At 41.7% G+C, this 24,398-nt stretch overlaps 1 protein-coding gene across 5 annotated transcripts in view; it reads left to right on the top strand.

The window, feature by feature from the left end:
• Positions 1 to 24,398, top strand: part of CARMIL1 (capping protein regulator and myosin 1 linker 1) — a 4,434,936-nt gene that overhangs the window by 2,990,533 nt on the left and 1,420,005 nt on the right. For all 5 annotated transcript variants that reach the window (XM_044067077.1, XM_044067074.1, XM_044067073.1 and 2 more), the window contains one exon: positions 17,132 to 17,213. In XM_044067077.1, coding sequence (XP_043923012.1) covers positions 17,132 to 17,213 — 82 coding nt within the window. The remainder of the gene's footprint in view (positions 1 to 17,131; positions 17,214 to 24,398) is intronic.

The following is a 24,398-nucleotide window of genomic DNA, read 5'->3' as shown; positions in this document are numbered from 1 at the left end:
GGACAGATGGGGAAAAAAGATTTACACTTCTGCTACCTTGGCTATAAGGGCTCTAAATTGTCAGTTTCATATGCTTAAATATCAGCAATATATAATGTCACTGCTTAAACAGAAAATGTTGATAAATTCTGAATGTGCAGAAAACAAAGAAATGCAGGATTTATTGCATGCAGCTGAACAAGTTGGAAAGCATAATTTGCAATGTGGTTTTGATTCTCTGGAGGCCTCCTGCAGGGCTGCTGTCACGGGTTCTGTCATCAGGAGGCATGCTTGGTTAAAGGAACAGAATCTGCCTGATCATGTTAATTAACAAAATTATTAGATGCTCCATTACAGCATTGTACCTTGTTTGGTGTTAAAGCAGAGGAGGTGTTGAAGAAAATGGAGGACAATGCAAAATCTATGCAAACAGTCAAGGATTTCTTACAGGTACAGCCTCCCAAGATTTAGCAGACACTGGCCTGCAAAGAATTGGTCCTTTCCAGTGTCAGACAGGCCACAAAGGGGCAGATACAGACGCCCTAGAGGCAGGATCCCAGCCCCAAGGCACATACAGGTCTAAACAATGGGGTGCTTCTACCTCCAAAAGCAGAGAAGACAAATCACAGCCATACAGGAAACAGTCCCAATGACTTCCCCCTGCCTGCACCAAGCACTTATCTTCTGGCAGCACCTTTAGGGGGAAAACTAGCACTTTTTCATCAAAATTGGCACATAATAACCCAGGACAAATGGGGTCTTGAACATAGTGTCACAAGGCTACACGTTTCACTTTCATACCCTGCCAAGAGCACACGGTTTGCCAGACCTGCCAAAAAATCAATGGGCAGAGGCACAAAAGCAAGTTTCATCCCTCATGGACATGAGGGCTATTCAACAAGTACCAGAGCAAGAGCAGGGACAAGGATTTTACTCAAGACTGTTTTTGGTGCCCAGAAAGGACAAAGCCTGGAGACCAATACTGGACCTATCTATTCTAAACACATATCTGGATATTCCAAAATTCAAAATGTTGACTTTGCACCAGCTTCTGCCCATGCTGGGCACGTGACTTTAGACCTAAGAGGCATACCTGCATGTCCCAATCAGACAATCATGCAGAAGATACCTCAGATTCATAGCTGGCTCAATGCACTACCAGTTCTCTGCACTGCCCTTTGGCTTATCTACTGTGCCCAGGGTCTTCACAAAATGCCTGGCTCCAGTAATTGCATTCTGCAAACAGAGGAATACAAATATATCCTTAACTTGGAGGACTGCCTCATTCAAGCAGAGAACAAGAACATTCTACTACAGCATCTGGCGTTTGTAAAAAGATTACTAACATGCCTAGGGTACACAGTAAACGAAAAGAAATCAAAACTAGTACCCTCTCAAGAGATAATATTCCTGGGTGTAAGCTTAAATACAACTGCCCAGATGGCTTATCTCACGCCAGACAAACAAAGGCAACTGACTACTTATTTCAAACTATTGGCAACAAAGGCCCAGTTATCTGCAAGAAAAATTCTGCAGGCTTTGGGCTTCATGGCATCCTGCATTCTGCTAATTCCATATGCAAGACTGCATATGAGGAAATGTAAAGTGTTTGGGTTCAACATTGCCACAGCCTGGAAACAATAATTCCCTCATTCCCTGCCTGCAACAGGAGTTTAGATGGTGGGCAAAGGCCTGTCACCACAACAAGGGACAGCCATTCACTTTACCCACAGCCAGGCAGACATTAACAAAGATGCATCAGATTATGCCTGGGGGCCCACATGGCAGGAAGATGTATTCAGGGCACATGGTCTGCAAGCCAAATGCATCTACATATCAATCAGAAAGAGATGCTAGCTGTTCAGAATGCCCTAACAGCCTTCAGGGATCAACTTCATCTGGGACAACTACTGATAAAGACGGACAATACCACAGTCATGTGGCACATAAACAAGCAGGAAGGCACTCATTCCTATCCCCTTTGCAGACTAGCCTTGACTTTGTGGGACACAGCATTGACTTACCAAGTACATCTGCAGGCACAATTCCTGCCAGGAAAGATAAATACTCTGACAGATGAACTAAGCAGAAACCTCATGGTTCCCCACGAGTGGAAATTGGATCAGCAAGTCTTCAGCATGATAACAAGGAAATGGGGATGCCCGGACATAGATCTATTTGCCTCCCCTCACAACTGCCAACTACAGAGATTCTGCATAAGGACTTATCACAAGCAAGCATGGAAAGTGGATGTTTTATCTTTCAGCTGGAAAAACTTAACAGTATATGCCTTTCCTCCACTGCCCCTCCTCCCCAAGGTACTCCAAAAGGTCAGGCAAAAGAAGCCAAAAATAATACTGATTGCCCCAGACTGGCCCCGCCTGCACTGGTACTCAATCCTAAGGAACCTGTCTCAATGCCCAGCCTGGACATTACCTCATATTCCTCACTTACTGTCCCAACAAAACAATCAGATCCTGCACAGCCAACTCAAGACCTTAAATCTGGCAGCATGGCGGATAATGTAGTAATTCAAAACACTCCTCTTTCTAAAGCAGTGATGGATGTTATTTTGGAGGCAAGGAGGCCTACTACCAGAAAATCTTATGCTGAAAAATGGAAGAGATTCTGTGCTTGGAACCAGGCACAAGGAATTGACATGATTGTACCAAATATTCCTCAGATTTTGCAATACTTAACTGAGATGCTGGACAAAGGCCTATCCTTTTCATCAATTAAGATTCATGCCTGTGCCATTTCAGCTCATTATAATACAGAGCTACCTATTTTTTCTCATCCTTTACTAAGGCAGTACCTCAGAGGAGCCAAAAACTTAAGGACTCCAAGGAGATCACCAATACCTGCATGGGACCTCAGTTATGTCTTGGAAAAACTCACCCTGCCTCCTTTTGAGCCAGCCGCTGCAGCTGATATAAAATTTTTATTTTAGAAAACAGCTCTGCTCCTAGCAATAGCCTCTGCAAGACGAGTCTCAGAGCTACAGACACTCATGGCTGCGGAACCTTTTATCATTTTCCATCCAGATAGGGTTTCTCTGAGGACACACCCGACGTTTATGCCTAAGGTAGTCTGCAGTGTGGCCCTTAACCAAACTATTCACTTGCCTACCTTTTATCCAATCCCACAAAATAAGGGTGATAGACTTCTGCATTCTTTGGACATACACAGACAGCTGCGCTTGTACTTGGACAGAACCAAAGCTTTCAGAAAGATTGAGCAATTACTAGTGGCATATGCTGCAGGACCACAAGGAAAGGCTATCTGAAAGCAGACTATTTCAAAGTGGATAGGCCACTGCATTCGTTTCTGCTATTCACAACATTGCAAATCAGTGCCTAAGACCATTAGGCCACATTCAACCAGAGCAGCAGCCACTTCAGCAGCCTTCCTCAGAGGAGTACCAACCAATAACATTTTAGAGGCTACAACCTGGAGTTCAGTGCACACTTTTACAAAGCACTATCACTTACTACTCTACTCTAAATCGAGGGCAGGCTTTGCCACTGCAGTTCTGCAGGGCCTCATAGCCGCTCCTAATCCTATTTAGCTCCAGCCTCCCAACCTTAACTTTGGGATTCAACCCAATTGTAATGACTGCAACAGTGAAATACGATGAACATAGTACAGTTGTGTACCTACCATAAATGTAGATGTTCGAGTGTATTCACTGTTGCAGTCCTGGTTACCCACCATCCCCCTTATCTTTGCTGGAACTTATCTGTACTTCTCTATTCTATACAACCTATGTGGTGTATTTGCTTGTAGAGGAAGGAATAATTGACTTTGATGCATGCATGCTTTATTGACATATTTTTAGCCTACCCTTTTGGGGGCACCTGACATCTGGGGCAAGAAAAACTGAAGAAAATGGCGTCTGCTACATCTTTTTATACCCCTGGAGCACTGACGTCAGGGAGGAGGTGACAGCAACCAACGCCGGACCCAGACTTTGGAATTCAGGCCAACTGTGGGTAGCCTGCCAGCAGGATAACCCAATTGTAATGACTGCAACAGTGAATACACTCGAACATCTACATTTATGGTAGGTTACACAACTGTACTTTCTCTGGTACAGCAGAAAATCTCAGATTTTTCTTACATAGTTTGTCCTCTAATTCTACCATTTTTTGAAATATCTCTTCTTGGAACAGTCTCATACACAGTCTGCCTTTTCATTTCACCCTCTGATCTTTCACAGTTCTATCAGCTCATCTGAATATCTGTTGGAAGCTTCTTCTGTTTTTCCATCCTTTTATTGGTTGAGTTCATGTACTCCTTGAGTGTATCATTTATTGTAATCATCTTGAGCACATTTGACTTTTTTCATCTGGACTACTGGAAGCCATGAGTTGCACCAAAGCTGGAGCTTGAACTTAATTTTGCTGAGCAGCTCGAGGATTCTTCTCAGTCGCTGTTTTCTCTTGATTTTCATTCAGACTCTTCTCTGCAGGCATCCCGATTGTATTCTTGCTAGCCAGTACCTGAATTTTACTCAAGTTGACAATATTTTTGGCTGTAGTTTCTCAGTTTCTGTTTTCACACTAGGAGAGCTGAAGTTAAGCTGTTGATCAGTGAGTGTGTAGCCATCTTGGAATTGCACAAAGTTCAAGTCTGATCTTATGAAGCTGTTAAATAAGAGGAGTAATACTTCAGGTTTACTTGAGTTTATATATGTCAGTACAGGTACAAGTGTTCTGTCTGCAACATCATTTTTCATTAGGTGGTCTAAAACCTAGTTTTTTGTCATTTAGATTCCCCAAGGTAATTACTTATCTGATATCAGGAGTACTCCACAGTGGGTTAACTGTTGAGATTTCCTGTCCTGTAGTTTCTAGCTTGTTTGTCTTCTCTTCCATTGTTTGGACTGCATACACGCCCTGTCAGCACATGCATAAGCTTAGGAGTGCATACCTGATTCTTGTCAATCCGCACCTTTGTTCACACATTTCTGATATTAATCCTGACATTTTCCATAGGAAGGCTCTTGTATTCATTGCATAAAAAGTATAAGCCTTCAACGTCTTCATGTTACACGGCATTACCTCTACTAGTCTGGGGAAAAGAACATTGTCAGACACTGACATAAATGCAGAATTGTAGTCTGACCAGTTGACAATACAGGAAGGAGAAACTCCAGACCTTTCTTATGTTTCCCAAAATGGTGTATTTTGGGAATGTTTATTGCAGGAATTTGGACATCACACAGTCTCAGACCAGTGCTGGACCTCTGTGAGAAGGTGTGGTACATGAAGAACATACATTGGTTGCAGTCTGCCTGAGATGCCCTTGCAGTCCACACATATCATTAGCTGAGGTGCAGCTGATGACGTGCTTTGACCTGACACCCAGTCTCTCCATCTCAGATGGTGACAAGAAGCACATGAGAGGTGCTTCCCCAGCAGCCTCCTTGAGAGGGTTATTTTTTGATGCCAGCATCTAGCTTTACTAGCTGTAGCCATCTCTAAGCCAGTCTACAAGGTAGATCAAACCTTGCAGTTGCCTCTGACTTCCCTTCTTTTATTTGTTTAAAAGGTATTGAGTGCCTTGTGATGCATTAGGTCAGGGTTCAAGTATACTTCAGACTGAACACCTTCTTCAGTCGTGGAGGAGTGTCTGGGTTTGAACACCTGCTGCAATACGAAGTCCACATGTCATTTGTACTGCAGACAGGAGAAAAGGCTGTAATGCATTTTTATTTAAATACTTCATATTTTGAGTGTATATGTCATATTTAGAGATTAATGTCCTAGTGATACAAAATACTGAATGAATAACCTACAAGGAAGAAGGTGATGTATGTTTGTATTTATCACAGTCTTGGGATATAAAGTAGCAAACTGCATGTTGACTGACAGGGCAGATTTTGATGCCAAGATCATGTGTGTTATACAACTTTAAAAATATTCTGACATGGAATCTTGACCATATTTTCCAGTGTGTGGTCCAAAACTCATCCCATGTGATCTGTGGTCCTGGTGAAGGACTGACTACCAGTTGCACATGGAACAAAAGTACTGAATGTGAAGTTGCATGTAGTGAATAGATTATATATAGAACTTTGAAATCTGGGGGACAGGGGATGCAGGTGAATTGCAATAAAAATATCATGACTGACAAGTAAAAGATGTCAACACAATTTTGAATGTTGGTGGAGGAGGCATTTGCCATTGTTTATCCTTTATGAGGTCATATCTTCATGTTATGATAATTTGACCTGCTTAAGAAGGTAGTGAACAGTCTATACACTGACTTCAGACATGTTGAATGGTCTTGCCATATGTTAGACTTAAGGTCACCTAATTATTCCACAAGAGTGAAATGGCCCTCAGAAGCTTCATCTTTGTTTACTGCTTTGCTGGATTTGGACTGGTATAGTGAAGAGAAATGAAAATGTTTGTGTTCATGCATATCTCCGCATTTTTACATATTTTTAAATGATAGCTTATTCAGTTAAGCTGTTAAAAGTTGGTCTGAACCTAGCATTTGCTACAAGTGCTGCACTACACATACAACTTCAGGGGTTAAATAAACTTTCTGTGCACAAAATGATTTGGTTCATAATACAGTACTTCAGCTTCTGTATCAGATGTTCTTCGTCTTCCCTTGCTGCAGTCCTGACTATTGGGTATAGTCCGCGTCCCAGTCGGCCCGAATACCAGAGTATAAGGCTGACGTCGGTCATGGCGCCTTAGACTGACGTCAGTACGTCAGGGTACTAATGCGCATGACCGACGTCATTTCCTCAGTCTTTTTTGCCGCATGGTCCGATGCAGAAGCAATTTTGCGAGTGCAGGTTGGCGTTCTGAGATTTTCCGAAACCGGAGTTTCAGACCGAAAACAGAGTTGGCTAAGTAACCCCGTTGGGGAACATTTTGGTTTTTTCTTGCCTCAGTATTTAACCGGATGTCAGAAAAAGCGTTGCAATTATAATATGCCGTCGGATGCTCCGACGCCTGCTTCATCCAAGAAGCGCAAGGACAAAACAGTGAAGCCTAGGGGTGAGGAACCGGCAGTCCCGGACGTCGGTCCTTTAGAAGGCTCAGGGGAGCCAGAGGTTTTGCCAGGAGTCTCTATGGAGTCTCAGGCAGATACTTTACTGTTACAGGATGTGCCCTCTCAGGAGGTAGGCCAGGCTGAGGGGGCTTCTCAGGTAACTGTTCTTCCCTCTCTTCCCAAGGTAGTTAGGGCCTCTCCTTCTGTTGCCAAAGCTTCTTTTAGAGGTAGGCCAAGTTCAGCTTCTGTGGGGGCTTCTCCTAGCATTTCGGGCTCTGTGCCTAAGAAACATATGCTTAAAATGGCAGAAGATTTGATTACTCTGATTAGAGGTTCTATGCCCCACCTGATAAGAGGCCTAGGGTGGAACAGGAGTTTGATAGTTTTGAACAGTGTTCACAGGCTTCAGAGTCTTCTGTGGAAGACTTGCAAGAGTTTCCTACTTATTCTGATTCTGATGTGGATGATTCCACTCCTTCAGCTTCTCCTCCTGAGGATTTTTCATTTTCAGAGACTCTTCACTCCATGAGGGAGCACTTTAAATGGGAAGGCCAAGATTACTCTGACTCCAGAAAAAGGCTTAGGGAATTCTTGTTTTGCCCCAGCATAGGCCCTTAGCTATTCCTCCTGTGTTGAATGTGGTGGAGGATGTTTTTGCAGAGGCTTCTCTGAACCCTGACTCCTTGCCTCCTGCTCCTGTTAAGCCTGATAGGTATTATAGGGTGCCCGAAGCTCATAAGTATTTGTTTAAGAGTCCCAGGGCGGACCCAGAAACTGTTTCTCAGGGGCCTAAGGTGTTAAAGCTTCTGTGGTTAAAAATCCTGTACCCTCTGATAAAGAGGCAAGGGCTTTGGATAGGTGGGGTAAGAAAGTATATACTTCTTCCACTCTAGCCATGAGGCGTTGAATTGTCAGTTTCATATGCTGAAATATCAAAATTATCTCCTTTCACAATTGAAATCTAAGGTGGATGCTTTGGCGGAAGGTATTGAGTGTAAGAATTGCTGGATTTGGTTCATGTGTCTGAACAAGTGGGTAAGCATTCTTTGCAGTGTGGTTTGATGCTGTTCAGGCCTCCTCGAGGGTGGCTGCTACTAGTTCTGTTCTTCGCAGACATGCCTGGTTGAAGGATCAGAATTTAGCTGAGCATGTTAAGACTAGGATTTTTGGATGCTCCTTTACAGTCCGATGTGTTGTTTGGACCGCCTGTGGAAGCAGTTTTAAAGAAAATGGAGGACAAAGCTAAGTCTATGCAGACTGTTAAAGATTTTTGCAGGTGCAGCCTCCGAGTTTAGTAGAAATTGGCCTGCTAAGGGGTGGACATATCCTGCTTATGGTTCCCAGTCTAGGGGTAGGTCTAGGCGTGGTGGGGGCAGGGCTCAAGGTTCGTTTAGGCCTAGATCAGACAGTTCACCTGCTCAGACTTCTGGTGAGGGCAGGGGTCAGTCCTTTCGTAAGCAGAACCAATGACCTGCCTTTTCAGCTGCCAGTGGACTCTCGTCTGGCAGCTCCTTTGGGAGGAAGATTGTCTCTTTTCAAAGAAAATTGGGATTTAATCACTCAAGACAGATGGGTGCTGGATATTATTCATCACGGTTACAGATTTTATTTCCACACAATGCCCCTTTCAAAGGCATGCCAGATGTTCCTCCTCCACAAAGAAAAGAGGCTCACAAGCAAGTTTCTCAGTTACTCCAGATAGGGGCCATTCAGCCAGTCCCTGTATCAGAAAGGGGCTTGGATTTTATTCTCGCCTGTTCTAGTACCAAAGAAGGGGAACACGTGGAGACCAATTCTGGATTTATCTATCCTCAACACTTATCTGGACATTCCCAAGTTCAAGATGTTGACGTTACAGCAACTGTTACCTCTGCTGGGCAAGGATCACTGGATGGTAACTTTGGATCTCAAGGAAGCTTACCTTCATGTGCCTATAAAGGCTAAGTTGCAGAAAGTATCTGCGGTTTCGAACTGGAGATTTTCATTATCAGTTCTCTGCATTGCCCTTTGGCTTATCTACTGCGCCCAGAGTATTCACAAAGGTTCTGGCTCAGTGATAGCTTACTTCAGGCTTCAAGGCATTCAAATCTATCCTTACTTGGACGACTGCCTGATTCTGGCTCAGAAAAGGAACACCTTCTACAGCATCTGGAATATGTCATAGCAGTGCTAAGATGCCTAGGGTATTCTGTGAGCGAAATAAAGTCCAGTCTAGTACCCTCTCAAGACATGTGCTTTCTAGGTGTGAGACTGAATACAGCAGCTCAGATGGCCTTTTAACCCCGGACAAACAAAAGAGTCTGTCACTTTACTTCCATCAACTATCTCATCAGTCCGTGCTGACTGCAGGACAGTCCTTCAAGCATTAGGGTTCATGGCATCTTGTATTCTGGTGCTTCCCAATGCCAAACTGCATATGAGGAAGCTGCAATGGTATCTCAAAATGTATGGACACAGCACTGCCAAGATTTGGACACTGTCATTCAAATAATACCTTGCCTTCAAAAGGAATTCTTGTGGTGGGCTCAGGAATGTCACCTAAACAAGGGACTCTCTGTGTCCCGGCCAGAGGCGAGTCAGATTTTAACGACAGATGCCTCGGACAGTGCTTGAAGAGCTCATCTAAATGGAAAGTGGATACAAGACAAGTGGCCTGCCAGACTACAGCATCTACATATCAACATGAAGGAGATGTTAGCAGTCCAGTTTGCATTGATGGCGTTCAAGGAGTTACTTCTTCCAGGGCAGGTGTTGATTCTGACAGACAACACAACTGTCATGTGGTACATCAACAAGCAGGGGAACACATTCTTATCCTCTATGCAGGCAAGCAATGATTTTATGGGAGACTGCGTTAAGCCTGCAACTGACTCTTCAGGCAAGGTTTCTGCCAGGAGCACAGAACTCCCTAGCAGATGTATTAAGCAGACAAATCATGGATCCCCACAGTGGAAACTGGATCTTCATGTATTTCAGAAATTGACAGTGTCATGGGAACTCAGACATAGATCTGTTCGCTTCTCCACTAAACCACCAGCTGCCAAAGTATTGCACAAAGGGGTTTCATCACACAGCTTGGAAAGTGGATGCTCTGTCTTTCAGTTGGAAAAACCTTCATGTCTATGCCTTTCCACCTCTACCTCTTCTTCCAAAGGTATTACTAAAGGTCAGACAAGACAGGCCAAGGATGATTTTGAGGCAGATGGTCCACAACGACCCAGTTGTTGAATAGATGGAAAGAGTATTTTGAGAGGCTGATGAATGAAGAGAATGAGAGAGAGAGAAGGTTGGATGATGTGGGGATAGTGAATCAGGAAGTTAAACAGATTAGCAAGGAGGAAGTAAGGGCAGCTATGAAGAGGATGAAGAATGGAAAGGCTGTTGGCCCAGATGACATACCAATGGAAGCATGGAGGTGCTTAGGAGAAATGGCAGTGGAATTTCTAACTAGATTGTTTAATGAAATTTTGGAAAGTCAGAGGATGCCTGAGGAGTGGAGAAAGTGTTTTGGTACCTATCTTTAAGAATAAGGGTGATGTGCAGAGCTGCAGTAACTACAGAGGGATAAAACTGATTAGTCACAGCTTGAAGTTATGGGAAAGAGTAGTGGAAGCAAGGTTAAGAAGGAGGTGATGATTAGTGATCAGCAGTATGGTTTCATGCCAGGAAAGAGCACTACAGATGCAATGTTTGCTCTGAGAGTGTTGATGGAGAAATACAGAGAAGGTCAGAAGGAGTTGCATTGTGTCTTTGTAGACTTGGAGAAAGCATATGACAGGGTGCCTAGAGAAGAGTTGTGGTATTGTATGAGGAAGTCGGGAGTGGCAGAGAAGTACGTAAGAGTGGTACAGGATATGTACGAGGGTAGTGTGACAGTGGTGAGGACTGCAGTGGGAGTGACAGATCCGTTTAAGGTGGAGGTGGGATTACATCAAGGATCAGCTCTGAGTCCTTTCTTATTTGCAGTGGTGATGGACAGGTTGACAGATGAGATCAGACAGGAGGCACCGTGGACTATGATGTTTGCAGATGACATTGTGATCTGTAGTGAGAGTAGGAATCAGGTTGAGGAGACTCTGGAGAGGTGGAGATATACTCTAGAGAGCAGAGGAATGAGGGTCAGCAGGGCTAAGACAGAATATATGTGTGTCAATGAGAGGGAGGGTAGAGGAATGGTGAGGATGCAGGGAGCAGAGTTGGTAAAGGTGGACGAGTTTAAGTACTTGGGATCAACAGTTCAGAGTAATGGTGAATGTGGAAGAGAGGTGAAGAAGAGAGTACAGGCAGGGTGGAATGGGTGGAGAAGAGTGTCAGGAGTGATTTGTGACAGACGGGTATTGGTAAGAGTGAAAGGGAAGGTCTACAAGAGTGTAGTGAGACCAGCTATGTTATATGGGTTGGAGACAGTGGCATTGACAAAAAGGCAGGAGTCGGAGCTGGATGTGGCAGAGTTAAAGATGTTAAGATTTGCAATCGGTGTGACTAGGATGGATAGGATTAGGAATCGGTATATTAGAGGGTCAGCTCATGTTGGACAGTTTGGAGACAAAGCAAGAGAGAGATTGCGTTGGTTTGGACATGTACTGAGGAGGGATGATGGGTATATTGGGAAAAAGATGCTAAGGATGGAGCTGCCAGGTAAGAGGAATAGAGGAAGGCCTAAGATAAGGTTTATGGACGTGGTGAGAGAGGACATGCAGGCGGTTGGTGTGACAGAGCAAGATGCAGAGGATAGGAAGAAATGGAAAGAGATGATCCGCTGTGGCGACCCCTAACGGGAAAAGCCGAAAGAGAATGATGATGTTAGTTTAGTAGATAAATGTGACTTGTTAGTTTGAACTCAATCACAGCTCTGCTGTTGCACAACTCTGGTGAATGCCTGGTTTCAACCTTAACATGTAACTGAAGATGATATTAAGAAAGAAGTTAGCCTTAAGGTCAAAAGGATCACTGAAACAGAAAAACTGACATGCCTCCCCCACAAAAAAGGAAAGCAAGTCCTATTAGTTTCATTGTAAGTGAATGAAGAGACAAAACATGACTACAGAAAATATTTTACCTCACTCTTATACTCTTGGGGTTTTACTTAAAAAATGTGGGAGCTTAATACCACAGAGAAAGGATGTAATATGCATTTATTTTTCTGTGATTCTTTTAAATTAGAATGTGAGCGGCTTGAAACAAAAGGCTTCATTACATTAAATTTAGTTAACAGAAGTATACGAATATGTCATGTCTGTAAGCACTTTACACTTTGACCTACTTATTGGTGTATTCCCCTTTGTTTTACTGATTATTGACCCTATTATATAAAATGGAAAGCATTGCACAATTTAGAAATATCACTAGTCAGAAGCCAATTTTGCCCCCCCAGTTCTGTCTTAATGCATGCTAACCCTAACCCAACCGTGCACCTCATCTTAAACAAAAAAAAAATTATTTTGTGTAATGCTACCAGTGTTCAGACAAATTTGAGCAAAATGTGCATCAGACATATGGTTAGTACATCGAAAATGAAAATTGTTTCCTTTTTTCAATGTACAGGTTGTCGGTAATTTATGCTGTAAGCATAATGAATAGTAGATGTGTTTTGGTGGTTGCTTTGTCAGTCATTTAAAATGTCATGCTAACAGTTTATTTTATACATACATACACACACACACTCTCTCACACACACACACACACACACACACACACACACATATATGGATCCTCTTCAGATTATCGAAGCTTCAAAACATCAAAATTCATATGACCGAGACCATATGGTCAAAGTTTTGAAACTTCAAAAATTGAAAAAAAATGTTTACATTCTTGCAAGCCCCCCTACACCCCCCCCACTAATTAAATGTGCCAACTCCGAGATTGCACTACAGTGAGGAAAACAGTAAATTTCCCGTTTTGTGTTGTACAGTGATCTCCATTCAAAATGTTCGAAGTTTCAAAAATTCGATCATATGGTGTCGGCCATATGAATTTCGAAGTTTTGTAACTTCAATAATCTGAAGGGGATCCATATTTTATACACACACACACACATTTTTTTTTCAAACTGGCTCTCTCTTTACAATTTGCAATTGCACGCATCAGCTAAAGGCAGCATAGTGGTTAGCACAGTTCTATCATGTAACTTCATCCTTTAGTTTGGCTTCCAGCTGGGATTGCATTCTGTATGGAGTCTGTATTTTTTTTTGCCCATAAGAATATTTTGCTTGGTATTCTGGTTTCCTCCCACTCCCCAAGGGGATGATGTAATTGAATTTGCAAGCCTTCAAACTGTGTGTGTGTGTGTGTGTGTGTGTGTGTGTGTGTGTGTGTGTGTGTGTGTGTGTGTGTGTGTGTGTGTTAGAGAGACACACACACAAAAGCACTTTGCTGTAGACTGACATCCTGGCCACAGTTGGTTTCTCTGTTCTTTGCCCACTGAGTGTCAGGATAGGCTATAGTTCCCCCATAACCCTGAGCTTGTTAAATGAATGATTGGTGAAATTTTAAAATGCTGCAACAAAAAGGTAACCGATTGGGTTGACACAGTGGTGCTTTGGATATCATTGTCGCCTAACAGCAAGAGGTTACCCAATTCGATTCTCGGTTGGGGTGTCTTCTGTGCGTAGTTTGCATGTCCTCCCTGTGTTCGTGTGGGTTCCCTCCGGATGCTCATGTTTCCTCCCACATTCCAAAGACATGCAGTAGGTGGATTGGACACATTAAATTGGCCATAGGTGTGATTGTGTGGTGTGGATGGTCTACTGAGGCAGGGGTAGCCACCTTGTGGTTTAAACTTTGGCTCTAGATGATTGTCGCTGTTGAAGTGACACCCCAACCCCATGTGCAAAAATGGGAAAAAGGGGTTATGGATGGTTGGTTGAAGTGTGCAGTTCCCTTTCTAGTGCATTCTTAAGAACTATTCATCCCCTCTTAATCAGTTGAAAAGCAAAATAAAATTGTAACAAATTTAATAGAAAATGTTTTTATTTTTTAACATTTCTTGTCCAATTTAGTGATTAAATCTTAGAATGGAGTGATTAAAGCCATGTTAGTGTTCACATTTTTAAAAGGCTGTGGGTTATTATCTTTATAGAAACAGGTGCATAAATTCTTGTGTGAGGTTTCTGCTAATTTTCTTTAATCCAGAATGAACTCCCATGAAATTTGCGTGTGCTTGTTACCTGTTACATATGCAGTCATCCTTTTTAATGCTTGACTTGATAAATGTAATCTTAATTTCTGTACCAATAAATGATGTGTAGTAGAAACAGACTGCTTCCTAAAATCAGCAGAAAAAGAGCCACTAGGGCATCCATAGTCTCAGGGCAAGGCTTATTTTGCAGATTATTTTAAAAGTAATCCTCTTTAATGAAATTACATAAAATCTGCCTGTCCTAGTAATTACATTCTCCTCATTTACATGTGAAGTAATCTGATATACTCCACTGCCTGAATTGTTTCTAAAGATGGTAGAAATGAACAGTCATAAAAATCACTGATATTATTTCTAATGCTTCTTTGTGGGAGTACATTCAGTTTTTACTTTCTTTTTACCCTGCAGATGAAGTAAGTTTTAAAGACTGCACTTAAGCCAAATTCAGTTAATTTGCACTGATCACACCCTCTCCCCAACAGGGCACAAGTGTGACCTTTACCTTTAAAGTTTTATTTTCACTGCTTTCCTTGGATTGTCTATTCAACTACTAACATCACCCCCTTGAATCCACTTTCAGGACTATTGCCATACAGTTGTGCACTGTTTGCCATTTGTGAATCTCTTTGTGTTTCTGTCTTCAGACTTTAGGAATGTATTATTAAGTTATCTCATACGTAATACACTGTTTAGTAATATGGTTTGCTGTAGTATAGGACAAGACCCATGGTGTTGGGTAAGATCTGTCATCTGTTTTTTTCTGGCTTGTAGAGGGATGGCGAACATTGTACTTGTATTTTTGGCACCCCATATTTTCCTTTCTATTGACAGTATGACAATAGATATTTGTCAGCTTCAGCCGTAATATGAGCCTAGATGCATACTTGTTGGATGCTAAAACAGCTTCAGATTCATTTTGAGAGCCATATCAAGGAAGTAGTGTTAAATGGAATCAGAACCTACTGTTATGTTTGAAAGAAACTACAAGTCTGTTAAACTGCATAAAATGAGCTGATGTCAAACATTCAGCCAGTACTGTAATCTGCAGCAGTGTAGTAGTTTTCTTTACTTGAGCATACAAGTTACTAAATGATGTACAGCCTGCCTTTTTATAAGGGTATGTATTTTTCTGATGAAGTTCTGATTTGTATATAAGCAATGCAGTCATTTATTTATTGACAAGGAACTCCTCTTGCCCCACCTTTTAAAACAATCACTTATCTTGAATGCTGGAGATAAAGTTGTGAAAAATATACCATCTGGTCCATGAACAACCTATCCTGCTCCGTGACTAGATGATGTAAAGTGCTTTTTTTATTGGAGCTGGTCATTCAGCAGTTATACTGATGAGTAGGGATATTTGTGAAAAAGAAGGCATCAAATTAATGTAGGAAGATGCACTCAATTATGCCATATGCACACAGTCGTGCACACTTTCCTTTTCCCTTCATTTTCTCCTGCCTTGGTCTTTTTAATCAAAGCAAGCTTCATTTTGTATTAATAAAACAAATATTTAGCAGAATGCAGAGTGCTGCTGCACAGTGCACAGCTATGCAGCAGGCACACACTTGGTGTCTTGGTCATATTATTTTTAATATCTTTCCACCATGTTACATGGTGCAGAAAGTGACAAACTGCATTTTCTCCCCATTGTAGATCATTTGTGGTCTCAAGTTGTGGGGGAAAGCTTTTGAAAATGCTGGTAAACCTATGGGCTCATCACGAAGAACAAAGTGTAATCTTTAACCTTGGTGACGTCATTGTGAAGAAGTCATGGAGAATTTTCATAGACTTGAACTGTTGCATCACCACATGTGAGCAACGATGCATCTGTTAAAGTCTGTGAACGAAATTCTTAGTATCCTTACAATGATATCAATGGGGGATACACTCAGTGTATTTGAGCTATAGTTAAAATGTTTATGAAGCTGTTTATTTGAGCTGACTGTTTTATTTTTTTAAATAAATCAGGAGGGGAAAGGAAAGAAATGCATTGTGGCATTTAACCAGTAGACACTGCGGTGTGCCTACAGTTATGACAGTGACACTTCTGTCTCGGAGCTTGTAGGCACACACACAAGAACAGAGTTAAGGTAACAATATGATTGCACACTGCAATGATGGACTGCATTTGTCTGTACATTAAATTTTAAATGCACATTTGAGACAGGGCACATATGTGACAGTAAATAAATGCATACAATGTTGACATTGAAATTGTTCAAATAGAATCTGTGTAAAATTATGTAACTGTTAGGTCCGTCTATCTTGTTTTGTGGTAATGCTTTTGATTGTACTTGTTCTTCCCACTTTAGAGTCCCTCAATGTAAGACATGCAAAAGCTCATTTGTCCATTGATTTTTGAGGGACTCCTTTGCAGTAGGCAATTTTTACTCATCTTTCTGCCCTTCTCATGTGAGATTTCCCAGGAGTTATTCAATGACAGCAGAACTTTCTAGAAGTATTCCAAGCTTATAATTTATCACCTTGTTTTCTTACCCTCTGTTTATGCTGGTATAATGGGGGTACTTATTCCCTCATATGTGACCCAGGTGCACTGTGTGCACTTCTTTTATCCCTGATGATTCAAGGGCACCCTTCAAGGACTTGTAAGACATTTACACAAGCTTTAAACAGGTAACCATTTGAGATGGCACACAACAGATGTAACCAAGTGTTCCACCCGCTATAGAGGATGATGTCAGAGACTGTGGCAGGTGGGTGCCTTCATACTTACCATTTTTCTGTAACCTGAAACAGAGAGCTGTTCAGTTGCCACTTTCCTTGGCGTATCAGTTATTGAGTAAGTATTACCTCACCAACTTTAAGCGTGTGATTGTTACAGGGCTTCACTTAATGTTGAATAGTTGTTTAGAGCCTTTTGAACAGTGAAGGTCTAATTTACGATCATCTTGTAATTTATAGTTTCATTAAAATTATTTCTAACAGTGTGCCATTGTAATGTCTGCGTTATTACTTTCTTTTCTTTCTTTACAGTTAAGGTCTGCTGGTGGTCAGATTTTAGAAGGCTGCATAGCGGAAATTCATAATATTTCAAGCCTGGACATTTCAGACAATGGTAAGAGCATAATTTAAGAATATTTTCTTGCATTTATTAATTTACATGAAATGGTAAAATTTTGTAAATGTTGATTACCACTCATTATCTTTATATGACCGTAAGTGTTAAGTGTCTGTTTGCCTGTTTATTAATAAACAATATAAGACTATGAAGAAGTGAAGTACTTGTAAGGAAGCAGACACATCTGATGTTGTCCTTTTCATTCTTCTTCAACACATGGGTCCAGATCTGTCCCTTGGATCTGACTTGGCCACATACTGAAGACTTTGGATCCAACTCTCGAACTCCTCTCTCTACCCATAATGCCTTTGCCCATCCTCAGTACCTCAGATCTCGTTTGCCACCATCATGCTCAGATGCAGGTTCCTTCTCTCGAGAGATAACTTTTTTTTTTTTTTTTTTAACAAGAAACATCTTTATTAAATTATCACATATGACACAGGCAAGCTTACAGTTATATAAATGAAAATAAACCATAGCAACACAAGCTCAGTTGTAAGCATTGCAAACCATGATGACACAACTGTAGCTGCAAACATTATACATTGCTTATAATATATCCAGAGATTTCAGCCAGCCATTATATAGCTCATTCAAATCCTGATCTTCTATTAAACCTCATTCCTCCTCTGCATGTATTGATCCCACAATTCCCATTTTTTTCCTGTGTAATTTGATCCTAAACCTTTGTAAAGATCCCAATTTCAGTTGTTTTATCTCCGTTACTATCTTTGTTACTTCCAATAAAGTTGGTTTAGACTTTGATTTTCATTTTTTAGTAATTGCTTTTTTGGGGGGTGGTCACGGTGGTGTAGCGGTTAGCGTTGCCGCCTCACAGCAAGAGGTTCTCCGGTTTGATCCTCGGCTGGGGTGCCTTCTCTGCAGAGTCTGCATGTCCTCCCTGTGGTCACGTGGGTTTCCTGTGGGTGCTCTGGTTTCCTCCCACATCCCAAAGACATGCTGTAGGTGGTTTGGACACTCTAATTTGACACTAGGTGTGTGTGTGCGTGTGTGTGTGTGTGCGTGTGTGTGTGTGTGCGTGTGCGCGCGCGTGTGTCTTCTGTGGAAGGTTGGACGCTGGGCTGGCAACTTGACACTGTGAAACTCCACTGCCAATCATGAGCGGACAGGTGATCCGCTGTTGCGACCCCTAACCGGGAAAAGACAAAAGTAGTAGTAGTAATTGCTTTTTTTGGCAGCCATCATAATTAGACTCAGCAAGACCTTACTGTGTATCTAGGCAATTCCGATTCTGTAGCATAGCTCAAAAAAATAATTTCCTTAGTTACACCAATTTGTTCACCCAGTATCTCCAACAGAGCAGTCTGTAGGGAATCTTCAAATTCTGCCAGCTCATTACATTCCCAGAAAATATGTTCCCAGTTACCTCTTTCTTCCCCATCACACCTCCAATGTCTGCTGTCTACCTGAGGAAAAATTCTTTGGAGTCTACTAGGGGTATAAAATACCTATGCAAACATTTCCAAGCAAAGAGCCTAAATCTCCTAGTCTGTGTTGCATATTTAGGAGACTGACATGTAATATCCAGTCTCTCTTCCCAATCTTTTCTAACCTCCTGTATATATATATATATATATATATATATATATATATATATATATATATATATATATATATATATATATATATATACGTACCCACAAAAGGAAAAATAAAATACCCTCACAGTCAGTTTAGAATGTCATAGTACTTTCACGATCGACATCGTGTCCTGTCTAATGGATGCTCAATAAATTATGCATAAATTTAAATACTAAGTTTTAACTCATCACATAATATGACAAGTCCTACATCTACAAAATAATAAAATAGGCAATCACAAGACAAATGAAAACATAAAACCTACTATTATACAGCTGTTTCTTAAGGAAAACGATATAATATTCCTTGAATGTAGTTGTGTATTAAACCTCCTGTAGCAATTTGCTAGCGAGGGACAAAAAATATTTAGATGGACAATATAATACAATATAATACTCCTTGAAAGTAGTTCACACTAGTCCGAAAAATGTTGTTCTAGACAACACTATATAATATAATATAATTCCTTGGTACGAAACCCCCCAAAAAATTATAAAAAATATATAATTGAAACTACTTGAAAAAATAATAATAAAAATACTCGTACATTAAAAATGAAAATAATAAAAATAAAAAATAGAACTATCTCCCTGACGTACCCTAAACTACACATACTAGTGGAATCGAACCTGTTGTGGAGGATAAATACTAGAGAAAACAGTACTGGAGTGACAAAAACCCCAGTATAAAAAACTCAGACTGGCCATCCACGAGCCTAAAGGAAAACTAAGCTCCAAATGCCAGATCTGACCCTTGCCTGGTAAAATAATCCTACAAGTCACCTATTTAATCGCTTTAACTTCAATAAGCAAGCCAAGCTCAAAGACCCATTGAGACCTGGCACATGGCAAGCATCCAGTTTGAGCTGCCACCACAATTCTCTACTCTCAAGAAGTAAAGTTGTATAACCTCCCCTCGGATTAGTGCTGATTTGATCAATTACACTGAATAAGAAACTATGAACAGGGTGTTCTATGACATGTTTAACCAGGGCGTTCTCCATTTTTCCTTTCCTTATGGCATATAAATGTTCATAAATACGTTCCTGCAACCTTCTATCAATTTTCCCCACATAGAAGGCAGAGCAACAGACACATTGGGCTAAGTACACCACCTGTGTATTGTTGCAATTAAATTTCCCCATTAAATGGAAAACAAGATCATTAATTACAAACCTAGACCCCGTTTTTATATGTCCGCAATATCGGCACATGGAACATTTGTACATGCCAGATCTACTATTGGAGAACTTGAATTTCCTTTCCAAAATATCTTTAATGTTCAAACCCCTCCTGTAAACTAGCCTGGGCAAATCCGTCAACACTTTATGTGTAGAGTCATCCTGCAAAATCAAAGGCCAGTTTTTCATAATTGTACTATATATCTCCCTTGCATCCACAGTGTAAGTAATAATAAAACTCTGGGATATAAACAATGTTGTTTCTTTCTTCGATTGTATAATCAGCTCGAATCTCCCTTGACTTAAAATAGGCACATAGATACCTGAAGATCTTTTGGATTGGACCTCCACAACAAGGTCCTCCACTAAGTCGTGAGGATAACCTCTATTAATGAAAAGATTAGCCATGAAATGGCATTCTTCTAAAAAAATCAAGGTCCCTGGATATCATCCGTGCTGCTCTTACAAGTTTGCCCTTAAGGCTAGACCTCTTTTGTTTAAATGGGTGGGAACTGTCATAATGGACACAACTATTAGAAAAAGTCTCTTTTCTGTGTATTTTAGCTATAAAACAACCTTGGATCAAATCTTTCCCTAAGTCCACATCTAAGTAAGTTGGAAATAGTATAAGTGAATTCTAGAAACCAGTAGAACAGTTGAAAAGTTGGACCAAAGATGTAGCAACTACCTCTCCCCCTTTTAGGATGATAAAAATATTGTTGTTAGATGATAAAACATGCCATCTTTACAATTTGACTGTGTGATACCATCTGTTCTGAGGGCATTGTGAATCCGTAGTGAATCCGTATTGTATGTTTTGTTGATCTGGAGTCCTTTGTACATTTTTTTTTTACTATGGATCATTTAAAATGTTAGTAACAAAGTAGAATAATAGTAAGAATTGCATGGTTGTGTATAAAAAAGTATAGTAGCATATCTGCATAATTTGGTTACTTTTTAGATCCTTCTTCATGTTACTGTAGGCTGAATATTGAGAACTACTGCCAGTGGCATATGTTATGACTGGTTTGACCACATTTATTAGGAACTCATTAAATGGTTCTGCTCTTGTGCTCATATCTGGTCATGAAGTCAGTATATCTAATGCTGTCAGTCTTCATTCCATCCTTGACAGATGGGTTCGGTTCCAACATCAGAACCGACTCGGTCGTTACTACAGCTCGTACCAGCCAAAAACTCTCACACTTCACCTCTACCCGAAATCCCTCTCAATCAGTTACCGCCGATCTCGTTTGCCGCTTTCTGAAATGGTCACGTTTAGCTGATACTCTCAAGCATTTGTGGGATTAGATAAAAATTTTTGTGTCTTCATTCTAAATTTCCCTTTCTGTCTCTTTTTTCATACACTTGTGTATTCTCTGTATCATCGTTGATATTTCTTTCCCTGTACCCTACCATGTATTTTCCAACCATCATTGTTGATGGTTCCCGCTCTCTCGTTTTTTTTTTTTTTTTTTGGTAATCTTCCCCTCTCCATACATGTTTGTGTACATCTTCACTATCATTGCTGATAGCGGTTTCCTCCTTTTTATTACAAAACTGTTTTTGAACTATATAGCCCTTCTTTCTTCTCTGTGAACTTTCCCTTGTGTTTCTCTGATTTGTTATGGCTGATAAGGGAAAGGCCTCTTCTGGTTTCAAAAAATGCCAGAAGTGTGGCTATAAAATTCTGTCTTCAGATTTCCACTCATTGTGCATCTGCTGCCTTGGTCCCCTTCCCTTTCAGGAGGATTATAGCATTTGTCACACTTTCAGCCACAGTGCTTTGGTAGAAAGGCGCAACAAGTTCATTTTAAAAGGACTTTTGTCATCAGCTTTTGGAGAAGCCTTATCCACTGCTGAAAAAGCTAAAACAGATATTTCATCTCCCTTCTCCTATTTGTCTATTGATAAATTAAAAAAAAGTAGTCTCTTGGTTCTGAAAGCCAAAAAACTGAAGACATCCATTCCAAAAGTTCCCTCGGAACCAAAAGCCTCTGCTTCTGACACTCCTGTACCAAAAACATCAGTTTCAGCACCAGTTATAATTTCGAGTCCTTCAATGTCGTGAGCCTCGGCACAGGAATTGGATTCTACCTCACCAACTAAAAACTAGAACATTTTACTCTCCACTGATAGATCCCTTTGCAGGAAAACTGCCAGAAGTATTTCTGCAGAGGACCAAGTCCCCTTCCACTCCACCAAAAGTCTTTCATTATTTGATATGGAGTGGCTGGTGAATAAAAATTTGTGGGCTAGAGGACTTTCAGGTCCACCCTCGGTACCATTTCCCTCCTGTCATGGTACTAGTATTTCCTTCACCCTGTTGACTACTCCTCCTGTAACCTGCTTGGAGGTCTTAGAGTCCTCAGTTTTTGGTTGTCCCAGAACTGACTGTGTTGGCTCGAGTTACCCTGAGTTCTTAAGTTATTTCTGAAATGGGACCTCATGGAGCCATAGCTGTGATGTAGGTTCCGGGGAGCAGGTTTCAACTCCAGGTGTGTTGGAGCTGTTCCTGCTTCTCAGGGCTTCAGCTCGAGTTAGTTGTGCTCCAGCTTTGGTATCGAGGGTCTGTTCTTCAGACCAGGGAGTGACCCCCCGGTTCCAAGACTGTCTTTCTTGATTCCGGGCTCCCTTCCATCTTCAGGGGGACTGGCCTTTGAGGCTATGCAGAGGGCCCTCTCTTGCGGTGACTTAGTCGGCGCCTTCCCCCTCAGAACGGGTACCCCCCCCTCTAGCTCCACTATTCCTCCTGCCTCTCCACTGGAACAGCGGATGCTGAAGCCTCAGGTATTGCAGCCACAGGTTCTGTCATTTTCTGATACATCCCCAGATTATTCCACTGAGGAGGTCCCTCAGAACAAGAACTGCAAGAGGAAGCACTTGGATTCCCCCCAGGAATCAGTCATCAAAGATACAGATTTCAGCGAGGAAGAAGGGTACCCTCGGTTTACCCCCTGAAGATGTCTCCATTGGAAACCTCTTGGAAATTTTTAAACACAGGGTGGCTGCAAGTCCCAAAACCCTTCCTCTGAGGAGTATGTTTACCTGCAGGCAATCAGCACCTGCCCATCTACTTCATGGATGACTCCACCCGTTGGACTCATTCAGTTGATTTCACAGCAGTCATGGAAGGCTCCTGACACCATTGAGCCCACCCCCAAGAGACTGGACAGAATAGTTTCTGCACCAGCAGACAAACAGTTTTGGGCAAAGGATCTTGCTGTTGATTCTATGGTTGTAGCAGCTGTCACTAAGAAGAAACTGGCCGAGGAAAGTTCCTCTATCCATCCGCCCAGCAGGGAGTCCCGGGCTATGGACAAATTCGGGAAGCGGGTCTACACTGCATCAACCTTCGCTATAAGGTCCTTGAATTTTTTGACACATTTCACCAGACTCCAACAGGATCTGATCAGGGAGTTATCAGATACTCATGCAGGAGCTGAACGTGAGGGAGTCCAAGAGAAAGTTGTTTCCCAGTTAGCCACCCTGGAGTCTGTATCTAGTTTGTCCATGAGGCTAATGGCACATACAGAAGAAGGGACATCTAGAGCAGCAGGTACAGGCGTAGCTATTGAGTGACACTCCTGGATGCGCCTTTGTAATTTTGTGGAACCTTCAAGTCTTCCTTGACAGAACATTCTTGTTTTGCCTGAAAGTGAAAGAAACATTGTCCAGGTGTGAGAAAGATGGTAAGACCTTTTCTGCTCTGGGCATACACCCCCCCCCCCCAAACAACTTTTTTCTAGGAACCAGAGGAGTGGTGGAAAAATGTGGTTCAAAAAATCCCATGTACCTTTCCAAGACATACGTGGTGGAGGGAGTTCTGCCAGGGGCAGAGGGGGAAATCAAAACAGAAGATGGCCGCCCTTATGGCAGAGGTGGTCTGCAAAACCAGGACTTCAGGGATTCCTTCCTAGACAAGCCCTTTCAGTGTTCCTGAAGGGAGGTCCAATTGTCTTCCTCTAGAGGCAGTCGGAGGTGCTTATCCTTGCACCTAAATGCCTGGGTAAACGCAACAGATTTCTGGGTGCAACAAATTGTATCCAAAGGCTATACTATTCCCTATTCTCAACCTCCCCCTGTTTACAAGAAAATCCTCGATGTCACACCCAATCAGAGGGATTCAGCAGTACAAGAAATCCAAAAATTGCTGGACAAGAGAGTCATCCAGAAAGTTTCGCCAGACCAAGAAGGATCCGGAACCTACAGAAGATTATTTTTAGTGCCAAAAAAACCCAGGGGACTGAAGACCAGTTTTGGAACTCAGTGTACTGAAGAAATCAGTTCGGCAAACAAAGTTCTGGATGGTCACGGTACAGTCTATCCCTCCCTTCTTGAAGAAAGATAACTGGATGTGCTCAGTAGACCTTCAGGATGCATATTACCATGTAATGATG

The sequence above is a fragment of the Protopterus annectens genome, chromosome 3.part1 (genome assembly GCF_019279795.1).
Source record: "Protopterus annectens isolate FY-2018-M chromosome 3.part1, PAN1.0, whole genome shotgun sequence".
Taxonomy (NCBI): Eukaryota; Metazoa; Chordata; order Ceratodontiformes; family Protopteridae; genus Protopterus; species Protopterus annectens.
Note: the sequence above shows the minus strand (reverse complement) of the source record. Positions and strands in the feature narration are given on the sequence as shown.